The following is a 24,999-nucleotide window of genomic DNA, read 5'->3' as shown; positions in this document are numbered from 1 at the left end:
CAGAACCATGGCTTTGTACTACAGTCGAACACGGATATATCGAACTACGAGGGGATCACGAAACAGTTCGATATATCGATAATTCGAAATATGAAATATGCCTATCTGAAGCGTATCTGAAAACTCCGCACATCACTGAGAGCTTTTCAAAGTCGCTACAAGCGGTACCTTACCGATTTGTTCCTCACAGCACGGTAAATTCAAAGCCACACCACTGCGATAACGACAATTTACCACACACAAAAAAATCCGTCAGCTTCGCTTGCTTCTTCTTCTGCGTCATAAGTTCACAAGGCTGTTCTAAATCCAAAGTCTTCCGTTTTTCCGTGACCATGGCTCCGAAACGTGGGCCGTGGACAAAAACACGTAACACGCCACATGGGTCCCCCTGCGCGATCAACCACTGAAAACCACTCCAGCATGCAGAAAAAATGCCACAAACCGAGCGCGGCAGGAGAAGTCGCCATCATCATCACATCCACGCCATCAGGAGAAGCGCACTTGCAGGGGCACTTGGGGCGCAGCGTTCGATATATCGAATGTGCCCGTGATCGAGAGTTCGATACACGCGTACAACAGCGCTATACTTTTGCAAGGAATTTCCAAGGGGATGTTCAGACAGTTCGATATAGACAATAATTCGATATATCCGTGTTCGATATATCCGTGTCCGACTATACAACGATTTGACCCAACCAACCAGACTGGGTACGAGTGTTGCACGGGATACGACACCCGACCTCAATTTTGCGACCAACACAGCAAACATTCAGTGGACTCGCCTTCGGACACATTGGGCAGCGACCACTACTTAATCTCTGTTACAATTACGGTCGCACACTCTCCCACCAGGAGGAGGAAGGCTAGAGTCACCAACTGGCCCGAATTCAGATCTGACCCCACTCCGGTTCCACCTATCGAAAAAGACATCACGGCATGGACGGAAGCACTCAACAAACTTGTGCGCAAGCACACACAGTAAGTAGCCCTCACGGACACCTGCACTGACGTAGACCCGCATCTCCTCCACATCTGGATTGCAATGTCAGCGCCACAACAAGAAATTAAGGTAGCTCATAGCTCAACTCCCCCAACAAGCTCAAGACTATGCCAAAATACTCCAACACCAAATCTGGTGCTCGTTTTGTGACCAGTTGAAGGGCAATGTCAGTACCAAATGCACGTGGAATATACTGCCTACCTCATCGACAACACCAAATCCCGATCCAGCACCAACACCAAGATCCATCGACTAATTAGAAAGTGAGAGAGAGAGAGAGAGAGAGAGAGAGAGAGAGAGAGAGAGAGAGAGAGAGAGAGAGAGAGAGAGAGAGAGAGAGAGAGAGAGAGAGAGATTTTATTTGCACCTGTCTAAAATGGCGAGGGAGAGGGCATTAGCCTAGACCCCCGTTCATCCCCCTAACCGTCGACCGGAATTCCTCGGGATGCGGCGGCGGTTAGGGCGAGAGCGATGACTTTGCGTTGCTCTTCTGCTTTGTAGTTGAGTAGTAAGGTCTCCCAAGATTCGGCATCTCTGTTCAGGTCGTTATAGGAAGGGCATGTCCCGACCATGTGCACTAGGTCTGCAGTGCTCTTGCACTGAGTGCATCTAGGATTAAAGACTTCCGCGTGCCATTTGCTGTACAGTTGAGGGTTTGGAAACACCCCGGTCTGCAATCAGAACATCGGAAATACGAATAAAGATAGCCTAAACGTGCCAACTCTGCAGCACACTTTGCATCTTCGAAAAAAAAAAAACAACTAAGTAGAGGCGCTACATCGCTATATGGTATAAATTTACATAATTTGCGAAAAGAAACAAAATAAAACCTAAAAGGAATGAAAGAATACATCTTTTGCTACTCCTAGACCTAATTGGCGTTAAAGAACTCACACACCGCACAAGCGGCATAAGAATGCTGCGCATCAGTAGACCAGCCCTGAGCGACGTCAGTTCAGCTACAGCTCGTCGCGTTATCCGAATGTTCACGACTGCTAAGATACCGAACCTCCTCCTCGCACACACAAAACGTGATTAGCATGCATTTGAGGATCGCAACAGCTCTTGACCTTGTATAGTCGGTAGTTTTAAAGCAAAGCTTTCTAGCTTTACCAGCCGATGGTTCTTTCGCGGCGTGCGGGATAACAAACTCCCAAAGCGGCGGAGGCGGCTGCGGGTGGGAGGGGGGTGGGGCGTGGCGGAGCACTCACGGAGCACACTGTAGATGGCGCGGCGAATTTACCCAGCGTTCCCGCACGGAACTGCCTGCTCGCCGGTGGCGGCGTCGGCGTCGGCGGTACGGCTTTGTCGTCTACTTTAGCGACGGTTGTTTTGGGCCTGTTTTGGTGAAGCTTCGCGTCCATTGCGCGCTGCCTTCGCATGGCTTGATTAACTTGTTCGACAGCACCTCCAGTGTAACCAGCACCCGACGGAATTAAGTGGTCGCACGGCAAACATACGTTAAGGATTTTGCAGGGCGGGAAAACAAAATCTACAAACCACATACAGGCTTCTGGCCGCTAGAGAAACGCTACCTTTGCTGACTGCTTGCCGCGAATGGCACTCCGTTTTCTAAATTGGTGAATATCAATTCGGCTGTGTTTTAAGAAGTATTACAAAAGGCGAAAGGAGCAACTGGTTCTGATAAATAGCTTTATCGCAATTCTCACACTTACTAAACTGACTAGTTTAAATCGGCATAAATGGGAATCACTAAGCTTACATGCCGAATTGCTTAGGTGTCTGCGCCTGTGTCGTGAGCTGATGTAGCCGCAAGCTAGCACATCAGGATGGCGAGGTTCCGCTGTCTCACCCTTCGAAAGACGCTCCTCTCCGTTTTCTTTCTCCCAAATCACGGCCGGGCTACAGCGGTGGCGTCCGCCGCTGCAGCCCGGCCATGGCCGACGCTGCTGGTGCGTTCGGGACGCCGCACCCGCGAATTCCAGGTAACGCCTGGCAGAACCTCTGGTTTCACTCCTTGTACCACGTGTTTGAATTCAAGTGACGTCGCGCGGGCAATCGTTGTGGGTGTCGTTTAAAGCTTTGCTTTCCAGCCACCCTCACAGCGTGGATTGGAGCCGTGTTTTTTAAAGAACAAGGCAAAACTATGGCAATGCCGTGTTAGGAGGGTTCGTGAAGCACTGAGTCAAGACGATGCCTCGTAAATCGCGGCAGCACCCACAGGGTCAACCACTTCGTTCAGTTTTGATAAACCCACTGCCATGCATTTCCCATCGCCCTGACCATGTGCGGAAAGTGTTCTTTGCGAGACACCCACGCATTCCCAATCATTTGTACCGAAACATATCGTGAATGGAATTACCTCCCACAATCAGCTGCATCCATTGCCGATCCTTGAAGTTTTAGAACCGTAATAAATAATTGGTGTTGACAATATGCCAGTGTGATTTAGTGTTGGGTGTTTTGTGCTACTGCCAGTCCAACGCCGGTTTGTTCTGGTAACAGCTACCTTCCAATGTCCTAGTTTAAGTGTCTCGTTTAAATGTTGTTGTCGACATACACTGCTTGTCAGTGCCCACCCCTCTATGCAATGCTGTAGAGCCCCGAGGGTGCAACAGATGAAATGCAGCTATGCCCCGACAGGGGCCGAAGGCCAGGGTGAAGCCCCCTCCATCTTGGTGATGGATACAGTGCCTTGATGGGACTGCAGAATAACTAGCTTGAGTCGGCCTCCAGGCGAAGTTTATCATCGCCTGCTTTCCCAGAATTGCTTGGACCACTACAGTTTCTTCCTGCTGAGAATTTGGCTGTATAGTGGAGAGACCCTACAAATTTCGGTAAATTAATGCATACGCTGTATACGTAACATCGCCAAGAATGGTGCTTCCGCTGCCGCTGCTGCTACACGACTTGCTACACACATGCACACATTTCTAATTCTTTGACTTGGTATTCCGAAGATTTAAGACATCAAGCAGCTGCGCCTCTAATCTCGCAGTAGGGAGTATCGTAACCACCGGTGATTTTTTTTCGAAGTAAGAAAGGAACGTGGTGTTAGCCAAATTTGGAAGGCATTGATTTATTACTTGACAGAGCAATCTGGAAAAGAAGAGGAGAGGCAACAAGAGCCCTCCTTTCCCCATCGCCCCTTCCTTCCTTCCCTGGCTCAAAACTTTCCCGCGACAAAGTCGGAGACGGACCGGCACTCGGGCAGACAGAGGCGCCACTGGTGGATGTCGCTCCAGGCCTCGGCCTCCTTGCGGTCCCCCGGGCGCATGAACTTGCTGCGGTACACCTGGTACAGCTGGTTGGTAATGTGCGACAGACAGGCCACGTTGGTGCGCGGGTAGTAGCCCGCCCAGTTGCCCCTGCGTAGCGTAGCAGCAGCCACATGTAGGATCCGGAGGAGCACGTGTAGGCACGGGAGACTCCCCTCCAAACAGCTCTATCGTATATTATTAGGGGGAAAAAGCAACGGAAAGTCCGCGCGGATCCCGCGAGTCGCGGCGCTTTTTAGATGCGACGCTGAGAGCATCTCTTGTCGGCGGCCCTGTCCTTCCTGCGTGCGTCCGTTGTTGTCCGCGTGCGTCCGTTGTTTCTGCCCGCAGCCACTCTCTCCCCCCTTCCTCTCCGATAGCGAACACTCTCTCGTGAGGGGCATTGAATTGGATTCGATTGGCTTGGCTTGGCTTGGCTTGACTTGGATTGGATTGGATTAAAGTGGATTGTGTTGCATTGTGTTGCGTCATAGCCGCGGCACTCTCTCTCTCCGCGGTCTCCTCTCCTTCGGGCACGCTGCGCATATAACCGGTGTGCCGCTCTCCGGCGGCCTTTCGGCCGACGGTTGCTCTCCGCTTGCGCTTGAACCCCCCTCAGCGTCGCATCACACCAGGGTTCCCGCGAGGGGAGGTGGACGTAATTTTTGTAAATGCTGTGCGGGAAAATGCACAACACTATTCCAATGAAGCAATCCAGATGCCTTCGTATCATTACGATTGCGCGATGCCAATCTGAAGAGGCCTAGCGTGCTTTGCAAGGAACGGCCGTTTCACTGGTAAGGGAATGGAGGTGTAGGTGTATAGTTTCACTTCCTTAGATTTTGCGTTTGCGTGGAGGACGTGCGGTGAGTGTCGCTCTTGTATTGCGAAACGCGAATTTGCTGAAATTCCTAGGGCTAAAGCCGGGAAGCGCCATCCTAAGGTCCCCATTGGCTGCGAGCGTGGGTATGCGCCAGCCTGACATCTCCGACGGTCAAGAACGCGGGTACAAGCCGGCCTATCGCAGCCGAAGGAGGGAAAGGGGGCGCAGGCATACGTCTGCCCGACATAAGGCCTAACGTCACGCTTTGGGGTCCAACGTCAACCTATGCACGCAGCTTGAAGTACGAAGAGTCCCTTTTTTGGCACGTCCTTAAGTTCAATGTTAAGGCTACCTAACGCTAAGCCTAAATACAGGCCTAGATACGATTGTTCAACTGCTCTTAGCCATAGCAACAAAGAGGAAAATAATGCAACAACAAAGAAAAGAAACGCAAAAGAAAATGAGGAGTGGAACGGTGAAGGTTTCTCAACGTTATGTCGAAATACAAACCTCACAAGGGCGATTTGCCAAGGCTCTTCTTACCCTGATATTCTGAGTCCTTCCTCCACTCGAGTATCCAGTGGAGGAGATCCTTGAAAGCGATTTCTCCGTGCATAAGCATTGCGGAATACTTCCCTCACACGAGTGGAGGGAGCAAATGGAGCGGAGGAGGGACTCAGAATGCGGCCCTTAGTCATGGTAACGGGTGAGGGAGTAAAAGGCGCTGACGCAAAGGTGAAAATGGTAAAGATGAAAGGGGTGAACGTTTCGCGACATCATACCGTCGACAACACCAAACTCAGCAACACAAAACTCAGTGACATAACTCAGAGGCTGCCACTGACAGAACTCGGCGTTCTTCAATTCTAATCATGAGACCAAGCTTACGTTACCTCAGTAGTTTCTCCCCCTCCCCCCTCTTCTTGCAGCATTGGCAGGCTTAAAAGAAGCTCACTTGGTGATGTTGCTGATTTCCTTGTATATGGAGTACACTTTAGAGTGCCTTAAGTCTCTTGGGTGAGCCTGACTCAGGTTGGAGAACACGATCTGTCCGGCTGCAAGGTCAGAGAAAAAATATAAAAGCATTAGCGTTTACATGCGCTCATTGTTTAATCTTGCTCTATACATTCCAGGCTAACCGCTCCTTCCTCTCTGCCGCTATTCCGCATTCGTTAGCCCCACTCATCAGCTAGTTTGCATTGTGTGTTCGGGCCACAAATTTTACTAGCCATATCTGAAACCGAATGCGCAGAATTCTCCTGAGCATTTCATGCTGTTCCGGTGCCATTATTGTGTGGCGAAATGTTTGCATGGCACTACTGGCTGCGGCGGTGGTGGGCAATTAAGAAATATCATATTTTAACTCTTGTGAATTTGGTGGCACAATCGTGTAATCTAATGGAGGACTACTAAAATCACGGCTGTTTTGCAGCCCTTCTGGTAGCTTATTTTAAATCGCTATGGTGACTGTTTGCTTACTATGCCATCGGATGTTACAAATAGTGTTCCGGGGCTTCACACATGGCGATGAGCAATAGTCTTCCCATTACAGCCTCCAGTCTTTCGTCTTTCAAGATTGGCTGCATATGCCCCTTCTTTTTTGACGCCCCTTTTTTGTGCTCTTCACGGCCAGCGCTACAAACAGCTGCAAAGTTAGCAACTGCAAACAATATGTGGAAAGTGCCTCTCAGAATAACGTGGGTTTAAAGGGGATCGATCGAGAATTACGGGGTATAAGGTGAATTAGGAGGAATTAAGGCGGATTAAAATGGATTAAGATGGTACACAGGTGGGTGTGTGTGGTCGTTGCTGTAGCACTGAGGCGGTAAACTAGGGAGATGGTAAAATTGCTTGTCCACTGTGTCGACGTATGGACGTGTGTATAAAAGGTACCCGCCACAATAGTACAACCCGAACCGGAGCCACCCTGTTGATGGTAGACGCGAATAAGTATCACCAGGATTACGCCTTCAAAGCACATAAGCAGATTTAAGTGCCCCGCATTTTTTTGTCATCCATCCGTTGGTGGCCGTATTGTTAAGCAAATGACCTGCTGGTTGTCTGCAATTCGCATCACATGAAATGTCCAGCCGTGCTTGTTACGCTTAGTACAGTATACTAGAAGGTAAGGTGTGTCGCGCGGGGGAAAATCCAATGGAGAGCGCGGGTCCTTCTTGCGATGAAAAAATTGTATGGAGCAGCAGGCGCTCCCAAGAGAACTCCTGTAGCAGCCAGCGCCACCTATAAGTTTTTAAATCAAACTAAACAGTTATTTGACGGTTTTTATAAAACTTTATGCCATGAAATAAAGAAACAAGACTATTTAGGGAAATAAATAAGGATTAATTTCACAAACAAAACTTCTGAAACCAACCGGTAAGCAGCGGCCACCAGGAGCGCTGCTTACAACAGGAGTTCATCAGCAGAAATTTTCATCGCAAAAGAGACCCCCCTAATCAGCCCCTAACGACACACCTTTCTCTTCTAGACACTGTATGCTTAGTTTGAAACTAGGATCTCTCGACCCGTGTTTCTGATCTAATCCCCGAGGTACATTTAAAAAAAAAATGCGTAAAGTAACTATTCATGACTCCCGAATGACTAAACACGTTTCCCGTATAACCTCTGCAAGAACTGTCAGTCAAGCAATTAGTGTTCTCATTACGGCAGGATACTACACCATGACCTCCAGATGTGTTCATGTGAGGAACGGTTGCGTTCACGAATTTGAACGTACTTTCTGGCATTACTGGGACGAAACGCTTTCAGGCATCAGCTCAAGTGGCCATCAGTAATTATTAGGTCATTAATTATGGCGCCACCCACGAACAACTCCTGCTCATTCTCAGTTGGCGCCAGTGTATGACAATAAGGGGGGTAATGCTCCACCCCCTCCACATTTTCCCAATCCTTGACCCCCCGTCGAGAACTCCGTGACCGCTTAGGGGGACAGTTGATACACTGCGAGCTTCTTGGTTTGCGAGGACCAGAAGAACCCGGAACGGACACGAACTGCTTCACAAGTAGCCAATGAATGGTGCCCGTTCTTGACGCCACTCTGCTTGTCTACTGCTCTGGAATCACTGGCCATCTACTTTGGCCGTGCTGTTTTATAGGTCTCGTGCCGGCTGCTGCTGTGACGGCACTCACTGGCGGAGTCCTTGATGCGGGCGGCCGCGAAGTCGATGATGGTGGCCTGCACGCCCCACGTGTTCACAAAGAAGCTCTTCCCGCCGATGCAGAACTGGGCCAGCTGGAAGTTGGTCTCGTTCACCAGCACGTGGTTGAGGCCCAGGTCCCGGTGCTCGAACTGCAGCGCGCTCTCGGCCACGGCCAGCGACAGCGCCACCTGCTGCAGCACGCTCCGCAGCTGCAGCGCCGTCTCCACCTGCGACAGCGCCGCCGCCGCCGCCACTGCGCGCTCAACGCCCGCTCGCCTCGGGGAACGAGCTGCCCGCAATGTTATTCAAGACGGTACTGGGCTGCGTAAGGCGAAAATGTTGCTCCGTCTGCATGCCTCACTCGATTCAACCGACCGGCCAAGAAACAGGTGAACTAATGCTTGAACAGAAATTATATACGGGCAAGACCACTCCAAATAACTAAAACCGATGGCACGGCTGGTACTTGTCCCCATTATTCAGCGCAAAAGAAACCTCACGGGTATTCGAGGTCAAATATATATACATAACCACGAATACGTGCGTTCTTTTAATTTAGGAATACTCGCTGGGTGGGTTTTTGCGAAGACAAAGAAAAAGAAATAACGCGTTAAAAACACTGCGAGAGTAAGAAAATAAAACCAAACAGTAAAACAATGTGTCCACTCGAGCAGTTCCAAGCACAATACAAACAAAAGGTCCCAACAAATGGCGCGAGAGTAGTGCGAAGGCGGGAAAATTAAATTATGGGACGACCTGATACAGGTTCGTTTCTGGTGCGCAGGCAGGCCCCATTTGCTTCCTTTCCGTCTCTTCGCTGGCGAAAGTATATCTTGAGATGGAGAGATCATATTTAAAGGGGAAACCAAGGACAGCCATGCCGTTGCGCCTAGCTTGCTATACCAGGTAGGAAGAAAACAAATGATATAATAAGGCGTTGGATGATACGCACAATATTCCCAGTCATATACAGCGCATCCCGATAGGTTTTCCCCGAGACTCCTCCAGACATGTGCTCTGCAAGAACACCAAAAATGCTCTGGTCACTCGTGGCCCCTGAACTGGACCCGACCAAGTTATCAAAACAGCTCCCAGTTAAACGTCATGCGGCCTCCATAGAGAAGTAGTGCGTGTGCCTGGGCGCCGGGAACTGAGCACACGTAGATGACATGTTCGATGTCTTCCCCTGTGGCAATTGTAGAGCGAAGCGGTGGAGAGGCCTGCTGCACTTTGAAGAGGAAATGACTTTTGAAAAATAAATCTTGCTTGTTCTCGTCAACGAGTGTGCACGAGACTGCTTCGTTCCTGCGCCGATCGCCCTCGGACAGCATCGGCATGCGCCTGTTCCTTCTCTCGCACCGTTACTGATCGCGGAGGCCGTGTACGTGCATACACACTAACTCCCGAACTCTGGGGCACGTTCAAGACTTTCGCTGCGCATCCCCACTGCGCAGGCGCGGCGCGTGCCTAAATAATGCGTCCTTTCTCAAACCCTGTACCATCGTTTGAGCTTCTCCCGCCTTCGTTCGCTATCGCGGAGTAGTGCTTTGAGATACGCGCGCAGCTTTCCTGACCCTCGTTACCCTTAATTGAGCTCTAAGGCGCGGATTTTTGACGCGGCTTATTGACGGGGATTTTGATCGCGCGGCTTTTCGATCCCGAGGGAAGCACTCACCTTGGCCTGGGTGAGCGGGATTCCAGCGTAGGAGGAGCGGAGCACCAGGTACGGCTGCACGGCTTCCAGCTCGTCTGAAACAGCCACGCACGCGCGCTCACGCCCCGCCTCGCGCTCCCCCGTTCACTCTCCTTCGGGTCACGAAATGGAATTCCGCCACATGGTAAATTTACAATGCTTGGTTTGTTCGCTTTGACGTAGAACGAATTCCTTGAGTAGTTTTTTTTTTTTTAAATTTAACTGAAGCCAGAGGGCCATATATACGTCGTTTGAGAAAATTCGAGCAACGCATATCCCGTGTTACCTTTCTGGTTCGGGGAAAACTGCATGCCTGCCAGCCCTACTAAATGAATATGAACACACGCCGTGTGAAACAACTTCTTTCCGAAGGTTTTCTCACTGAGAGTGGCCAGAATGCGCTCAAGAGTACAAATATTATGAAAAGAAGGGGAGAGAAACCAGGTGATTGCAACTTCCGCAATGAAGAGTACAACCGTTGGCTATGTGCCCAGAATGATGAAAATTTAGGAAAACACGAGTTCTTTGGTATAAACCTGTGGAAGAAAATATTTGCGTTGCATTGACGTCATCATTCATATGGACTTGAGTGCGGGGACATTTTTTTCGCCAAAGAGTAACAAAGTGAGTTATACGCTGTGAAATACCAGCTTTCAAAAATGCAGGTTTTTTAAGTAAGACAAACCGATGTAAGCAAATCTGTAACTGACGAAGCCAGGAAATATTTAACGAAAGCCTTTCGTTAAGAGCAGAAGCAAAGCAGTTAAAGGCGTGCAGTCAGAAATGGGAACCCAAAAGCTGAGCATCGAATATTGGGGAAAATGAGAGCTCCATAACAAAAAGCGGTCTTTACACTCCAGGTTATGACCCGCATTTCCGCGTTTTAGCATTTTAAACAATGTCAAATGTGCGCTGCGACAACAAATACGAAAAAAAAAGAGCACACGAGATGAGTACGACGAAGAAAAAATATCGCAGTCGTGCCTAAAAATACATGAAGCAAATTTGGCACAGTTACGTTAAAGTTGAAAAACGTTGCTGCTAAAGGGACTATGAAGACTAACTACTGGCTTGGTTACAACGAAAGATACCACTTCAAGACACACATAATCTAAGGGTTAATTCTAAATGGGGAGCCAAAAACGCTCATCATCGAACATTGGGGAAAACGTTGCTCATACATGAGGCATATTTGTGGGCAGGGTTTATGGACACCACGCATCGTTGTTACGCTTTTTTCCCCTCTTGCTGGGATCGGTTCCTCCACGCGTAGTGCAATTACGGGTTGATATACGATCGCTGCAGTTTTTCCGCACCTAGCGTGCGCTTGCCTGTTACTGTTGGCAGTATTTTGCTCTACTTTTGTATTCTTCTGCACTTTTTCTTGTTACCTGAGTACTATCATAAAATGTGTTTTCTGATGTGCAACGCGCATGTCCGACGTTTTTTTTGTTCTTTATTGGTATAGCCAACTTTTGTTAGGGCCTTGTGTGGCTTGTGTTTTTCTGTCATGCATTGTCTTAGCTCCTTATCTGTTCCGCCCACTTCTTCCTAAGCAGTTGTTTCAGGGGTGGCAGTAATAAATAAATAAATAAATAAATAAATAAATAAATAAATAAATAAATAAATAAATAAATAAATAAATAAATAAATAAATAAATAAATAAATAAATAAATAAATAAATAAATAAATAAATAAATAAATAAATAAATAAATAAATAAATAAATAAATAAATAAATAAATAAATAAATAAATAAATAAATAAATAAATAAATAAATAAATAAATAAATAAATAAATAAATAAATAAATAAATAAATAAATAAATAAATAAATAAATAAATAAATAAATAAATAAATAAATAAATAAATAAATAAATAAATAAATAAATAAATAAATAAAAAAATAAAAAAATAAATAAATAAATAAACAAGCATTATAGCGAGGCAACAAGGTCGAAAACTGGGCTAGTTGGTATACATTCCTTGTGATGGAACAGCGCAAGCTTAACGGAACGAGAGAAGTGCTCATGTGTCCTCCTCTCATCCGGTTAAGTTTGCGTAGTTCGACCATAATAAATGTAAATAGCGAGGAAAACATACGAAGCATGTGCAACTAGCGAGTCACTTCTCACACTACCCGTATCACGTCACAGATATTCTTGTGTGCTATTGGCGGACCGCGCAAAAACGCTACCGCCATTAAACGCGATGATGTGATTGTATGCATGCCTGTGCTATTATTTGATAGCGCCGCTTGAAAGCTAGCATTAACTTGACGCACTGATTACGCGATCTTAGGTAAGTCATTGCTCTCGTCATTGCTAACGTCGTATAGCCAGAAATGGGGAAACCTTCAAATATCTAGGATATTTTTATAATTCAAGGATTTATGTGGTCTTCACGCCCCCTTTATTAAAGTTTGCCAGTGTTTTGTCTAAGTCAAGTAAAGTAAATTAGGATAAAGTGGAGTAGTGTAAAGTAAAGTGAAGTAAGGTAAAGTAAAGACAGGTAATTCACTTTGCAGCAGAAAGTTCACCGTGCTTGCTGTAGGGGCAGGGGCTAAGGCACGCATTGCCTGGTGGGGCTCCGGAACCTCAGCAGTTCGTAACAGAGTGCTGGTTTTATTCAAACATGCATGATTAGCGAAATGCAAACCCGCGCAAGCGCACGAATCAAAGGCATGAACAAGAATTCGCGGTAAGAAAATTAATGACTTCGGCATTACGGGAAACAAACAAAAATAAAAGAAAGGCCTGGGCTGGCCAGAAGGTGCATCTCCGCCCACCTGGTCCGTGCTGATGGTCGGTCCTCTTCCAGGAAGTGTAGTCCTTCCAAGCCTGTATCAGCTCCCGCGGATATCGATCCAACAGGCAGAACACCCTGTGGCGTAGTTGATTTAGCGTTAGCGCAGGCGGAAGATGACAAAGTAATTAAAAACGAACTTGACAAAGTTTAAATGACGATTCATCTTCACAACGCGGATTCCCCTGGCTCCTTGTTTATCAAACTCTGTTGCACCCTTGATACACTTCCATACGTTCAACCCTGCTACTTTTTAAAGAGAAAGTTTTGTTAGTGGGAACGATGGCATCCTGTCAAAAAACAAGTGGGTGCATTTCCCCATGGACCTGTTGGCCGGCCGAAAACTCCGATACGGTTTCTGGACACACAGCGCGCGCGTGAAACGGGGCTTCCGTTGCGCCAGAACGGTCACTTGAAAATCGCGAAACGGAAACGGTTCTAGACAAGTCACAACACCCATCGGTCATTTAGAAGAAGTACAATGCCACACCTTTATCTCACAAACCACGCAACGGAATGCATTTAGACCGTTCGTAGATGCGTTTACTGAGTGCGCGAAAAATCCTCGCATGGGTTTGCTCTCCGCTTGCGATTTGGGTCTTTGAAGGCTTGACGATAGATTGGACGCCCGGTTAGCGAAGGTTGGGCGCCCTTTTGGCTTTCGCGCTTCTTTCAACTTTCTTTGGGAAGAGGCTGTAAATTTTTACTCAATGTATGGGGTGTATTCACTGGCATGGCACGCATGCGGGCAACCAAGAGTGTGCGCCGTCACTGGCTACGTCGGGCTCCGCGAGATGACGATACTTGTGCGTGCTAAGCACACGGCGTGTGTTGATGTTCCAAACTGCCCCCCCACAGAACGCAAAGTAATGCCTCTATTTCAATGTGGGCGCGGTTAGTAACATATCTGTTGGTACCACAGCTGAGAATAGGGTTGAGAGGGGGCAGTCGACGCATGCCGTTTTCTGCGAGGCACGGAGGCACGGACATGGCCGTGCCTCTTGCCAAGTGTTGTTGCCAAGCGAAGTGTTGCCAAGCGAAGAAATTGACAGCTGAACTTCTCTGGTAGTATCGAAGTGTTCGGGAAATGTGAGCCTCCACATATGCGTGGTTGGCCAAGTTGAAGGAGAAAGCGATGGCAACGAATCTGAGAGCCCCAAGCTGCTCTGCCGGAAATTAAACTCGTAAATTGTTAAACAATTGTCCTCCCCCGGCATCCCTCGGCGACTACGCTCGGCTCGTGGATATATGCCCGAGCGACCGAGATTCGTGGGAGGAGGAGGGCTTGGGCAAGAAGCATCGGCGGGCGCTACTCGGCTCGGCTGCTGGCCCGACGGGGGTCGGTAATGCATTTGGTGCTGCTCCAAGGACACCACTGCCGTCGACGGCCACTGGCAGTTTACGGTCAGCGACGACGGAAGCCGCTTCAAAACGAGATTTAGCGAAACCGGCGAAAGGGGTGCATTTTATTGCCGCCGCTAGTAGGTTGCGATGCGCGCACAAAAGCAGGGCAGCGCAGCGCGCAATTTCGGCTTCTGTGAGAAAAGATTGTGGCGGGGACTCTATGAACTGCTGAGCATATAAACATGTTGACTAATCCGCCGGCTGATGCCTAGACGCCTAGCTGAATCACGCACCCATGTTCGGTACATCATTTGTTCTTGTCTCACTTACTCACTCACTCACTCACTAGCTCGCTCGCTCACTCACCCGATCAATCAATGATACAGGCCACCTATCTGTCCATCAACCAGCCCACCTCCCAGCGGACGGAGCTATGCTGCTTTTTGTTTTTGATGTATTTTGTTAACTAGATCCTAATACCGTAATTAATGCCACGCCCCAATTCGTATGTTGGTGATGCAATTTGTTTTTACACTCAGAATAGAATGATAACAGGGACATAGACGTCTTACCTCTTCGTGTCTAAGAATCCAGCTGCGTGGTAGTCGGTCCACTTGCGTAAGTTGGCGAGTTCACTACATAGGGAACAGCAATAATGCAACATAAACAAGGGGTGAGAGAGAAGCGAAGCAGTTTGCTTTCCACTTTCCCGCAATTTTCACTCACAGGCTGATGAGTGCCTCGGCGTAGAGCGTGTCCCAGTACTTGACAATGAACTCCACGTTGAGTACCTTAAGAACGCTGACTCCCTCCGGGCTGTGGACGCGGAACACGTCGCAGTGCAGGCCCTCGGCAATCTTCACACAGCCCTGCGCACCCCTCCTGCGCACATGCGCACGCCGCCGAGTCAAGTTAGGGCAGGGTCGGGGAGAGTTCGCGTGAATACGCCACTGATATCTGAGCACCACGAAGACCGGCAGGCGCGAGAGTTTTCAAAGCGAAGCTGTCTACGCTTGACAGATGGAGACGCTGCCTGGAAACGCATTGAGAGGAAAGCCAACCTTCTTTGAGCATGATGAAGATCATGGGTGTAGTGAAAGATGGTGGAAGAGAGAAGTTTTCCCTGGTCGAAAGCCAGTGTCGCAGGACAGCCAACTTACACAATAGGTTTCCACGAAGGCGTATCAAGAGTTTCAAGGAAAAACTCTTCCTGAGGCCTAAATAGAAAAGGCTCCCTCGCGTTATGCAGCCGACGTCTGTCAGATCGCGCCATTCGAATGCGCTCAAAGCAGCTTGGATTTTGGACTATGACTCAGGTTGCTCGGGAACAAGCTTCGCGTTTCAACCATTGTTCTATGAAAGTGTCCACGATTTTTTTCGCATATAAACAACTTACACTTCACCTTTCAAGAACGAGCTCCGGAAATTGTGCACAATTGGGATTTGCTGCCCTGTTCAGGTACTTCCGCTAGTAACGCCATGCCTATTCGTATCGGCCTCGGCTAAAGAGTAAAGACGATGGGAGATCATTGAAGAACCTCAATTCCTGCGCAGTGTTAGGTGGACGCAGTACGGCCTGGAAATAGCTTTTCTGGTGCATCCCGACGAAGGTAAGCGACGTGACATACCGGGCAGCCTCGACCCGTGTCTCGACTCGACTCGGCAGCCACGACTGGCCGCACACGACCAGGGGCGTAGAGAGAGGGGGAAAGAGGGGAGGGGGGGGGGGGGCTTCTCTAGTGCCCCCACCCCCACCCCGAAATTTTGTCGTGCTGTCATGCACGGTGACCAGGGCAACCACCTGCGCTCGAAACAATCCTAGGATTTTGTCTAGAGCACCGGGAATCCTATTTGGAAACCGCACCTACTCTCCTTTGGTGGCCCATTTCCCTCGCGGCATACGTAACTCTTACGAAGGCTCCTAACTCCTACCCATCCACGGGGGTGTTTTGCGACTCTCCTCAATGCGACGGAGAGTCGTTGCTCAAAACAGACAAGGGGAGATTCGGGGGCGACACAGCAGGTCTGGCGGATTCAGTACCTGCACGCAACTAGGGCCGCCGCCGGAAACTAGCGCGCTAACGACTTGGGACTTCGTCTCTTCCACTGTACATAGTGCGAAGTTACCTCGGAATTTGCTGCTGCGGCGCTGTTCGTGCGGCAAAACGATCTATTGCCACAGTTACAAAAATAGGGCGGTGCCCTAATAGGGCGGCGCTGCAAAATGACATCAAAGCAGTTTCGGCATGGTGCTACAGCAACTACTTAAAGTTCAATCTCTCCAAAACTATCGTGATATCATATACTCGTAAGACTGCTTCGCTCATTTCCCTATAGTATCTCTTGGTGTACCCGTAAAACGCGCTACAGTAGTGCGTGATTTGGGTGGGTGTAACGATGGACGTAGAACTACTTTACAACTCACACGTGAACCACCTGACCAACTCCAGTCACCGAACGCTTGGCGTGATTTACCGGGCCACCAGTCAATTCACCGACCGATCATGCTTTGTCTCCCTCTACCTCGCACTAGTTTTGCCGAAGCTCGACTTTGCCGGTGCTATGTGGAATTTTTGCGCCCTTCGTCGTCTCTTCGTCTAGAAAGGATTCAGAAGCGCTTCACTAGAACCGTATTTTATCGTTACTCACCAGTGAGCCATTATAGGCACGGTGGGCTTCTCAAGCTCCTGAACCTTGATGAACTATGTATTAGGTGTTCCAGGCGTGACCTGGCTTTTCTTTTTACCTGCGTTCATTCCAAGTTTGACTGTCCTTGCCTTGTAAGCTCTGTAAGCAGATCACTGCGGCCGCATGGCTGTTTTCATGTTGACAGAACACTGAGCCTGGCACCAGCTAACCGATGCCAACATGCCTGTAACAGTGTTTTTATCTTCCATTGACATCTTTTTTTTTTTTGCAAGGACATTGGTCTTTTTAAACGCTCCTTGAAAAATTTGACATTTTGAATGCACATGTTGTAGAGAGATCGCGCTAGCACTTCTCCCTCGGTTCTTGTGTTTCTGCGCCAGAAGCACCACCTTGCTTATGCTTGCTTGTGTTGATTGGGGCATACTCTTCACACGACCTCCGAGCTTTTCTTGTTCAGAAAATGTTGTCGCTTCTCTGACCACTCCCCTTATTTACATATATCTACACATTTCTTTTTACCCACTTTTGATTTATTTCCCTTCCTGTGTGTTGTCTTTTCTATGCCTATATTCATGTACCCAGTGCTCCACCTGAAAAGGTCCTTGCGCTGTTGGTAAACATTTCAAAATAAATAAATAAATAAATAAATAAATAAATAAATAAATAAATAAATAAATAAATAAATAAATAAATAAATAAATAAATAAATAAATAAATAAATAAATAAATAAATAAATAAATAAATAAATAAATAAATAAAAACGAGTGGCGCCGAAGCAACGAATTCGCAGGTAAATTCGCACGACGTAGAATGCGCTTCCTGTATAAATGTACTCTGTGGCCAGTGACATTTTTGTTGCCCTGATCAAATATCTTCTCGCATTTTCACCGCAACTCTACATTTTGACGTATTTTTTGTATAAGTATTGGTGCAAGTATCCGCAGTACGCGACGGTTGACAAGCTGCTGCTACGCCATATGCTCGCTTAAAAGACGGAAGTGTTAATATTTGTCCATAATCGTGGCACGTGGGCAAAACTGAAAAAAAAAAAAGAAAAGAAGATTCTTAGATGACAAAGCAACAACAAAACGACCACCCACAAGTTGTTTGTTTAGTTGCTTGTTCACGTTTGTTATGTCCGCTTCATGCTTTGCAGTGTTAGATGAATTAGTTCTCTACTTCCATGTTTTTTGCTTCCATGTCTGTTGATTGATTGTAGGGTTTAACGCGCCGACGCAACGCAGGCGATGAGGCGCGCCGTAGTGGAGGGCTCCGGGTTAATTTTGACCACCTGGGGATCTTTAACGTGCGCCTAAATCTCGTACACACGGGCGTTTTTGCTTTTCGCCTCCATCAGAAAAGCGGCCGCCGCGTCCGGGAATCGAACCCGCGACCTCGTGCTCAGCAGCGCAACGCCTTAGCCACTGAGCCACCGCGGCGGGCGCTTCCATGTTTGTTAAGCATATATGTTTATATTTGTTCTACATTTGAATATTTCTTGAAGTGATATTTCTTCTTTGTAGACAAACAGAAAATTGCCAGTGGCGACAGCTGTTCTGCGACAATTCTCGAAACATGCAAACAAATGTTTTTATGAAATATTTTATTTTCCTCGTTCTTGACAGTTAATAGGGATGCGTTTTCAGTTAATAGTTATAAGTTCCAGTTATGGTTACGTATATTGTCAGTTATTAGTTTTATTATAGATATTTTTCATGCCTTGAAAATAACATAGAGGAGGTCGAAGTGCAATGTCAAATCCGCCCCCCCCCCCTCTTGCCCTTCTTCCCCACCTTGAGAAAAATTTCTGGCTACGCCCCTACACACAAGGATGCGCAAAGCAGACATTTCAGTGCAGTTCAGTAGGCGAAGGCGGCTCTCAGATGCTCGTCTACTCCGCGGCGCTTGCGGTACTTTTTGATCTTGAATACGCAGTGCAGCAAAACAGCTCAGTTCAGTTTTTTAAATGCAGAGCATTTCTTAGCCTCGCCTCTTCCTGCGTCGGACGGCGTCCACAGTTCCGCGTCTGCAGCAGGTGCGCCTCTCCTTCTTCCCTCCTCTCTCTCAACAGCAGCTGGCGCGCGCATGCGTCGTAGTCAGCCCGTTCGCTACGTCGTGGTCTCGGTGTAACAGGTGCGTGATAGCAGCGCGGTGGGGCGTCGAAGGGCGCGCGCTGCTTGCGTATGCGCGCTCTCCCTCTACTGCGCGCGCTGCAAATATAAAGCGGCTAGCGGTCGCTCGTGCTTCAGTCACTGCGTTGCTCCTTCCTTCCTTGGTTGACGCTCGCTCCACCCTAACGCGACTTTACTCTCCTCTCTCTACCCCAAACCAACACCAACGCAACTACGACCTAGCTACCCACCCTAACGCGACTTTACGCGGCGTTAACGACCCCCAATGCTCTGCATTTACTCGTGTTCCCCTCGCGGGAAGGCGCGGGAATTTTTTTTTTCTTTACGCTGCGTCGCCACAATCTACAGCGTGGTATCGAAGGTCGCACATTACGTCTTCTTCACAATAGTAGAGCACGTTTTCCTTAGCCGTATTTCAATCGCTTATCCGGGAGTTGTCTAGAATGCTCATAATGGACTCTACGTTAAAAAATGAACTGAAATGGCTTCCGTATGTCATACAATAATGGCGCAAACAAATATACGAAAATGCCGGATGATATAAGTCAGTCGCAACAATTTTCTACGCAGCATTTACGTTTCCACATACCAGGGCATACATAAAAAGAGAGAAATGCCAGCTTGATACGGTACAGCCTAATTTCCTATAACTGCGCTCGAGCTCAGGAAACACGTCCTTTCCTTTTCTCCGTGACCACTGCTGCCGGTGAAAGGAAAACAAGCCGCTTCCTGACGTTGTCTGGGCCGAAAGTACGACCTTGACGAGGCTAACACGGTTTTCCGATTCCCTTCGGGGCCCTGAAGGGAAAGGGCGGCCGCTCACATGGTGGCCATCACGTCGGCGAACTTGAGTGGCGAGCTCTGGTTGGTGACGCTCATCAGGTCGCCGAACATAAGATGGCTCTCCTCGGAGTCGTTGGGCGACGAGCGCAGTGATACTGTCGTGTCCACATCAGACCCGGCCTCCGTGAAGTCATCGGTCTGCAATGGAAGCAAAGGCCGAGAAGCGATTCTGCCCCCCCTTGTTTATAGCACATCGCTGGAGATGCTACGAAGTGTTCAACAAAAAGACTCTCGCTACGCGATACGAATTGCTGCGACGCCCCAGGAGTGTGAGCTCAATGACTGGGATAATGTATGTCGTAGCAAAGGACAGCTTGTAGCCGCTTGCAGTGAGCCACGGCAAGGGGGGGGGGGGGGGGGGGCAGAAAGCAGTCTTGACAATGAACCCACACCACCGTTCAAAAGCACGACTGTATTGTCGCCAGCAAGCAATAAAAAATGCTGGGAAACGTTTCTGCATGCATTTGCAGTCGTAACCGGGCGGTCGGGATTGCGTGTTTGTCGTCTTCTAGCGCTCCTGGTTATTGAGGCTTAGCTACGCTGCCATGTACACTTCCCACTCCACTCTTCGCCAGGCGGGGAAGCAGACGTATTTGAAGTGAAGGTGTTAACCTAATAACACTTCATAAGCGGAAAAAAGTGTATATAAGAACTGTCCTCCCATCAGGAATTTAATTTCGAAATATTCAACTTAAGAAGTGAAACCCATTTGACAGGGCCTATTACCAAAAACGTTTTTGAGGTTGCTTACAAAGTGGGACTTCACGTAACACAGAAGAACGCTATTAGAAGGTCCCCGCCTCCTGTTGATACATGAGCAGAATAGATTAGACAGACAGACAGACAGACAGACAGACAGACAGACAGACAGACAGACAGACAGACAGACAGACAGACAGACAGACAGACAGACAGACAGACAGACAGACAGACAGACAGACAGACAGACAGACAGATTTATTTATCTGTCCGCCCATCCGCCCAACCTTAGCCGAAATGCCATCAAGTACATGGGCCACTTCTCGATGTAGTGTTTTAACACAGGAACCGTGAGAGTTTATAACATTTGAACCACGTTAGGGTTTTAAAGTTTCCAACATTTAAAGTAGAAGGGACTAAAGGGACGAAATACTGACGGATCGACTAAATAAATTAGATTATGCGGCAAGCCTCTTGTTGCCAGTTTTAATGGGTGTGACAGCTGCAAGGTTACCTAACTAAAGTAACTCTGTTTAGTTACATTTCATTATGCCGCGTTAAATTCATGTTATTTTGAGGCTAATAAAAAATGCATAAATTCAATTATACCGACGCTTTCTGCCGTACAGGAATTGGGAGGGTCTCTTTTGAAGTCCAATTTATGATCATTTCAGCAGCAGACTCCGTAGTTTACTACGGCGACTTTAGTTGGCGCGCGGCGCGCTATGAATTGGAAAGGCAGCCACGTATGTGATCAGATATTGTAGCAGCGTAAAAGAAAATTGTTCAAGAGTACCACGGAGATAGCACATCCGCTGGCAGCTCATTTAGTTGATAAGAGCGAATAACCTGTCGCTAGGAGGTGATAATTACCACTGTTGCTGATAGGCTCGAGTAAACCGCGCAAGTGATAATGGTAGCTCTACACTGCCGTGCTTCATGCTGCACTTCGTGAATTTTTGCGGCCTTCGTGGAATTGACCGGCCTGCACGGTCCCAACTCTCCTGCGGATCTGCTTCTCGCCAGGCGGCGTTATTGCGTCGGCGCTCTGGGTGGCAGGTGCCCCTCGCCCGAGCGCTGTTGCTTGGGAAAGGCAAGCAACGCACGTTTTCGAGCAGCATGTCCGTCTCCTCGGCCGACCAGGTGACCTCACTCTCGCCGGACTGGTAGACGCGGTAGTAGGGCTCCTCCAGCACCGAGTCGTACTTGCTGAAGAAGGCGTCGCAGCTGTCACAGCTGCCGGACTGCCGGCTCGAGCGGGTGCCTCGCCACCAGGCTTGGATGCACGCGGCCGCAGCATGTCGACGCCGCTGAAGCTCGCTCACCGAGCGCCGCAGGAGCAGGCCCTTCGCCATGGCCTGCAGCGCGACCACCTTCTGCACGAGCCACCTGCGCGGAAACCGGCAGTGCGCACGAGGCCTATCACCGAGCTCTGAGCTGCGTCCAACTAGAGCGCACCGCAGTGGAGCATTTTCCTTATGTTCGGTGCATTTGCCCATTGAAATCAGGACTCGGAGCTGTCCGCAGCACAAGGTGCGAGCTTAGAATCTCACCTGTTCGTAGCCGGATCCAAGGAAGCAATCTTGGAATCGTTGCAGGTCCACCGAGAGGTCTCCAAAGCGGGAGCGGCGGCCGCGATGCCTGCGGGGCGCACATCAATTATCCAACACTCCAAGCACACGCCGCTCCGTCTGGAGCAAATGAAGACATCGCGGCGAGCCACAGGGAAGCTTTGCATCAAATTTTACGTAAGCCTGCCAAACACGTTGCATACAGGCCACGTTCGTTCGCATGCGCACCTCAAGATTAAGAAAAAGCGGCTTCAGCAAGACCACATGCCGTGGTATTGCTGACGAGTTAGCTAAGAACTGCAATGGGGCCTAGTTTTTCCTTTCTGACAAAGGCCCAAAGTCACAAAGGCTGGCAGGGCCGATTTCCTCGGAATAAGTAGCGCCAAGTGGTCTTTTTGCGCGTTATAGCGCTTTTTCGGGGCAATTAGGTTCGGAATATTTTTTAAAATCATGTTAGCAGCTGAGGGAGATGTGTCATAATATTGCTAAATTGTTTTTGTTACATTTATTACGCGGCCGCTGCAGATGGTGACTGGACTAATACTGAATATAAATAATTGCAATCGCATACAACAGTAGTGAAACTGAAGGTTATCTTCGATTGGTTCATATTTAGTTTAGGCAGCGTAAGTTAGATACATCGTATGTACACTGGCCCGGAGCCCTTAGCGCGCAGGAGAGACGCGATATCGCAGCTTGATACTGCCTGCGGAAGAGAGATGAGCGTGCTCCTGGTGGTATTGTCCGGTGTCTGGGCACTTCTGTGCGGGCAGAGCGCGAGGACTACCTCTGTCTGCCCGGAAAGCCTTCTGGGGGTTTGTGCGGAGTGGGTGTCTGGGGTTCGGTTCAGCAGCGCGTCTCTGCCGTCGGTACGCGTAAAAAACGCACACTGAAATTGGGAAATTCAAAAAAGAACTGAAAACGGTTCTCACATCCATTCCACAATCAGCACAATTTTGATTAGTTTTTATTTTTCTTCGCGTTTTTACCTTCATACTTTTTCTCCCTCACTCTTTTATGCCAACATTTCCAAAACCTTTTGCCGATGAATTACTTCAGCGGTGGTGGCTGTATATCGCTGCAAATGAATGTGATTTCTTTTTGCGTTCTCATTTTTACTATTTTCCAACTTGTAACAATCTCACAATTACTTAGGAATGTTCAATTACCACTGTTTTTTTTTGTTCCTGTATAATTTTCGCTTCTTTTCATTTTCGTCGAATACCTTTGTTGTCAAATACCTTGCATTGCCTGCGATGTATTTTATTATTTGTTTTTCAGTTCTACTGTTTGCTGCTTCGATTAGATTTTTTTATGTTCACTAATAGAAGAGGTCCTGATTCAGTCTCTGACTACGGGACATCCTTCTGTATACAAAGATTTTGTAATTTTTCAATTGTTTAAGAAAAAATCCTCCCTGGCTCTGACCCTGACTGGTCCGCGCAAGCGTGCTCACCGCGGTTGGGCCTCTGCTGGAGCCCCTCTCCCTGGCTGAGCACCTCGGGGTCCTCCTTGGCGGCGTCCTTCTTGTCATCCGGCGCAGCGCCCCCGCCATCGTGTTCCGCGACCCGCACGGCCGCCTCGGCGGGCGGCACGTCACCAGTGGCCATGCTGGGCGCCGCCATCCTGGCCTCCTCGGGAACAGAACAGAGCGCCGAGGTTACGGTGTACGTGGTCGCCTGCGCCTTCACGGGCTCACTGGGCGCACCTGGGGGAGGCGAGGCTGGGGAGCCCTGCTTCTTCTGCCTGCCGCACAGGTAGTTCACCACGGCGATGATCACTAGCGTGGACACGATGGTCGCTATCAGCATCTCCCAGCTTCGCTAGCACTCTCGGCCGGCCTGCGCGAGTCGCTCGATCCTCCCCGCCGCCCGACCGCAGCTCGACTCCTGCTCGATGCGCGAACTGGCCAGCTCATCCAAATCTGGAATTCAGATCCAATGGGGCGGGGGCGGGTTTGGTGTTACCCGGCCAGTCGTCCCGTGTACCGCCATTCGGTGTAACGGACAAAGTTCTTGCTGTGAAGCCAACGGAACTTTGCAAACCGTTGTCCGCCCTCGGAAAAGCAGGACAACGTGTGTACTAACGGCGCACATAAGGCGACCTCGCGAGTGTCGTCGTTTCGTATTGGACTTCGGAAAAATACACTTAGCGCGATTTCTCACGACGCAATCAGGTGGTATCATTTTTTTCGAAGGGATGCTTCACAGTTGGGCCATCTAATGAACAGGCCACTCTTCCGGTCTAAGTTTAACTTAACGGAATCTTATTCAAGGTTCAACACAGTGCGACAGAGATGAAGAGTTTCAGTTCTGACTTTTGTATTATCTCACGTGATGTCTTCGCTTTAGGAGAGTTTATTGACCTACATTTTATTTCTAAAGGTCATGGCTAGCTCACAAACAGCTACTTTGTCAAAAGGCGCTGATTGTTCGCAGTGACCCCTAAAAGGTACTTGTGGCACAGTCCCCGTGGAAAGGTGAACCAGGTAGAAAGAGCAACATTCCTAGCATAGTTTCTGTGCCTAGTCTGGTTGTCTCGCATTCGCTAGTGTGCCGCTACGCGAGTTTCTTCGGTTGTCACTCGGGCGTACCAGCTTACTATCGGCTAGGCTGCATCTCTCTCCCGTATCAAAAGCTCACGAGAGGCGAACATTCTGTTTACCTTGTTATTCTGGCGCTTGCCGCATCGTTGGTCGCTACGCCGCTTCCAGGAGGTGAGTAGGCGATTTTGACTTCCTTATTTGCTGGAAATTGGTTCTGCGCAGGACAGCAAGCTTTCGGGGTCGCTGCCCGTGGGAGACCTCGGGAGATGCTGACTTTCGGGGCGAGTAGGCGCAAACTTGGATTTGCGGGCCCAGTGGCAGCGCGCTGGGACGGCAGTCTAGGCCCAGCTCAGCAGCCACTGGCCACCCCGCATCCCCGAATCGCGCGCGCACCCGCCGCCTGCCCCGTAGCATCTTCGTCCTCTTCCCCTGGACGCACAAGGGGCCCAATTGTGGCGTTTCAGGAAGAGAGAAAAAAGTGTAACTTGACGGTACGTTTTCGTAGGATCAGCTT

General features: G+C 48.9%; 1 protein-coding gene across 1 annotated transcript; it reads right to left on the bottom strand.

Annotated features, from left to right (window-relative positions):
- Positions 1 to 4,127: 4,127 nt before the first annotated feature.
- On the bottom strand, positions 4,128 to 24,067 carry LOC144158017 (serine/threonine-protein kinase haspin-like). Its single transcript, XM_077688706.1, has 11 exons — positions 23,397 to 24,067; positions 21,923 to 22,010; positions 21,476 to 21,758; positions 19,651 to 19,808; positions 14,772 to 14,927; positions 14,618 to 14,680; positions 12,685 to 12,779; positions 9,878 to 9,951; positions 8,192 to 8,429; positions 5,997 to 6,096; positions 4,128 to 4,329 (listed from the first exon to the last, which is right to left on the bottom strand). Exons 1-11 carry the CDS (start codon positions 23,749 to 23,751, stop codon positions 4,128 to 4,130), a joined length of 1,812 nt encoding a protein of 603 aa, XP_077544832.1. The 5' UTR covers positions 23,752 to 24,067.
- Between the last annotated feature and the right edge of the window lie 932 nt (positions 24,068 to 24,999).

This window comes from Haemaphysalis longicornis, unplaced genomic scaffold (genome assembly GCF_048455015.1).
Source record: "Haemaphysalis longicornis isolate Haplotype H1 unplaced genomic scaffold, Haemaphysalis longicornis Haplotype H1 scaffold_10, whole genome shotgun sequence".
NCBI classification, from domain to species: domain Eukaryota; kingdom Metazoa; phylum Arthropoda; class Arachnida; order Ixodida; family Ixodidae; genus Haemaphysalis; species Haemaphysalis longicornis.
The sequence above is the reverse complement of the archived record's forward strand: the minus strand, read 5'-3'. Positions and strand labels throughout refer to the sequence as shown.

Coding starts and splice junctions, on each gene's coding strand:
- LOC144158017 (XM_077688706.1), bottom strand. CDS start 23,751: ATGCTGATAGCGACCATCGTGTCCACGCTAGTGATCATCGCCGTGGTG. Junction 22,011..23,396: donor CCAGCAGAGGCCCAACCGCG/GTGAGCACGCTT, acceptor TGCGCCCCGCAG/GCATCGCGGCCGCCGCTCCC. Junction 19,809..21,475: donor CGGACATGCTGCTCGAAAAC/GTGCGTTGCTTG, acceptor CTTCCATTGCAG/ACCGATGACTTCACGGAGGC.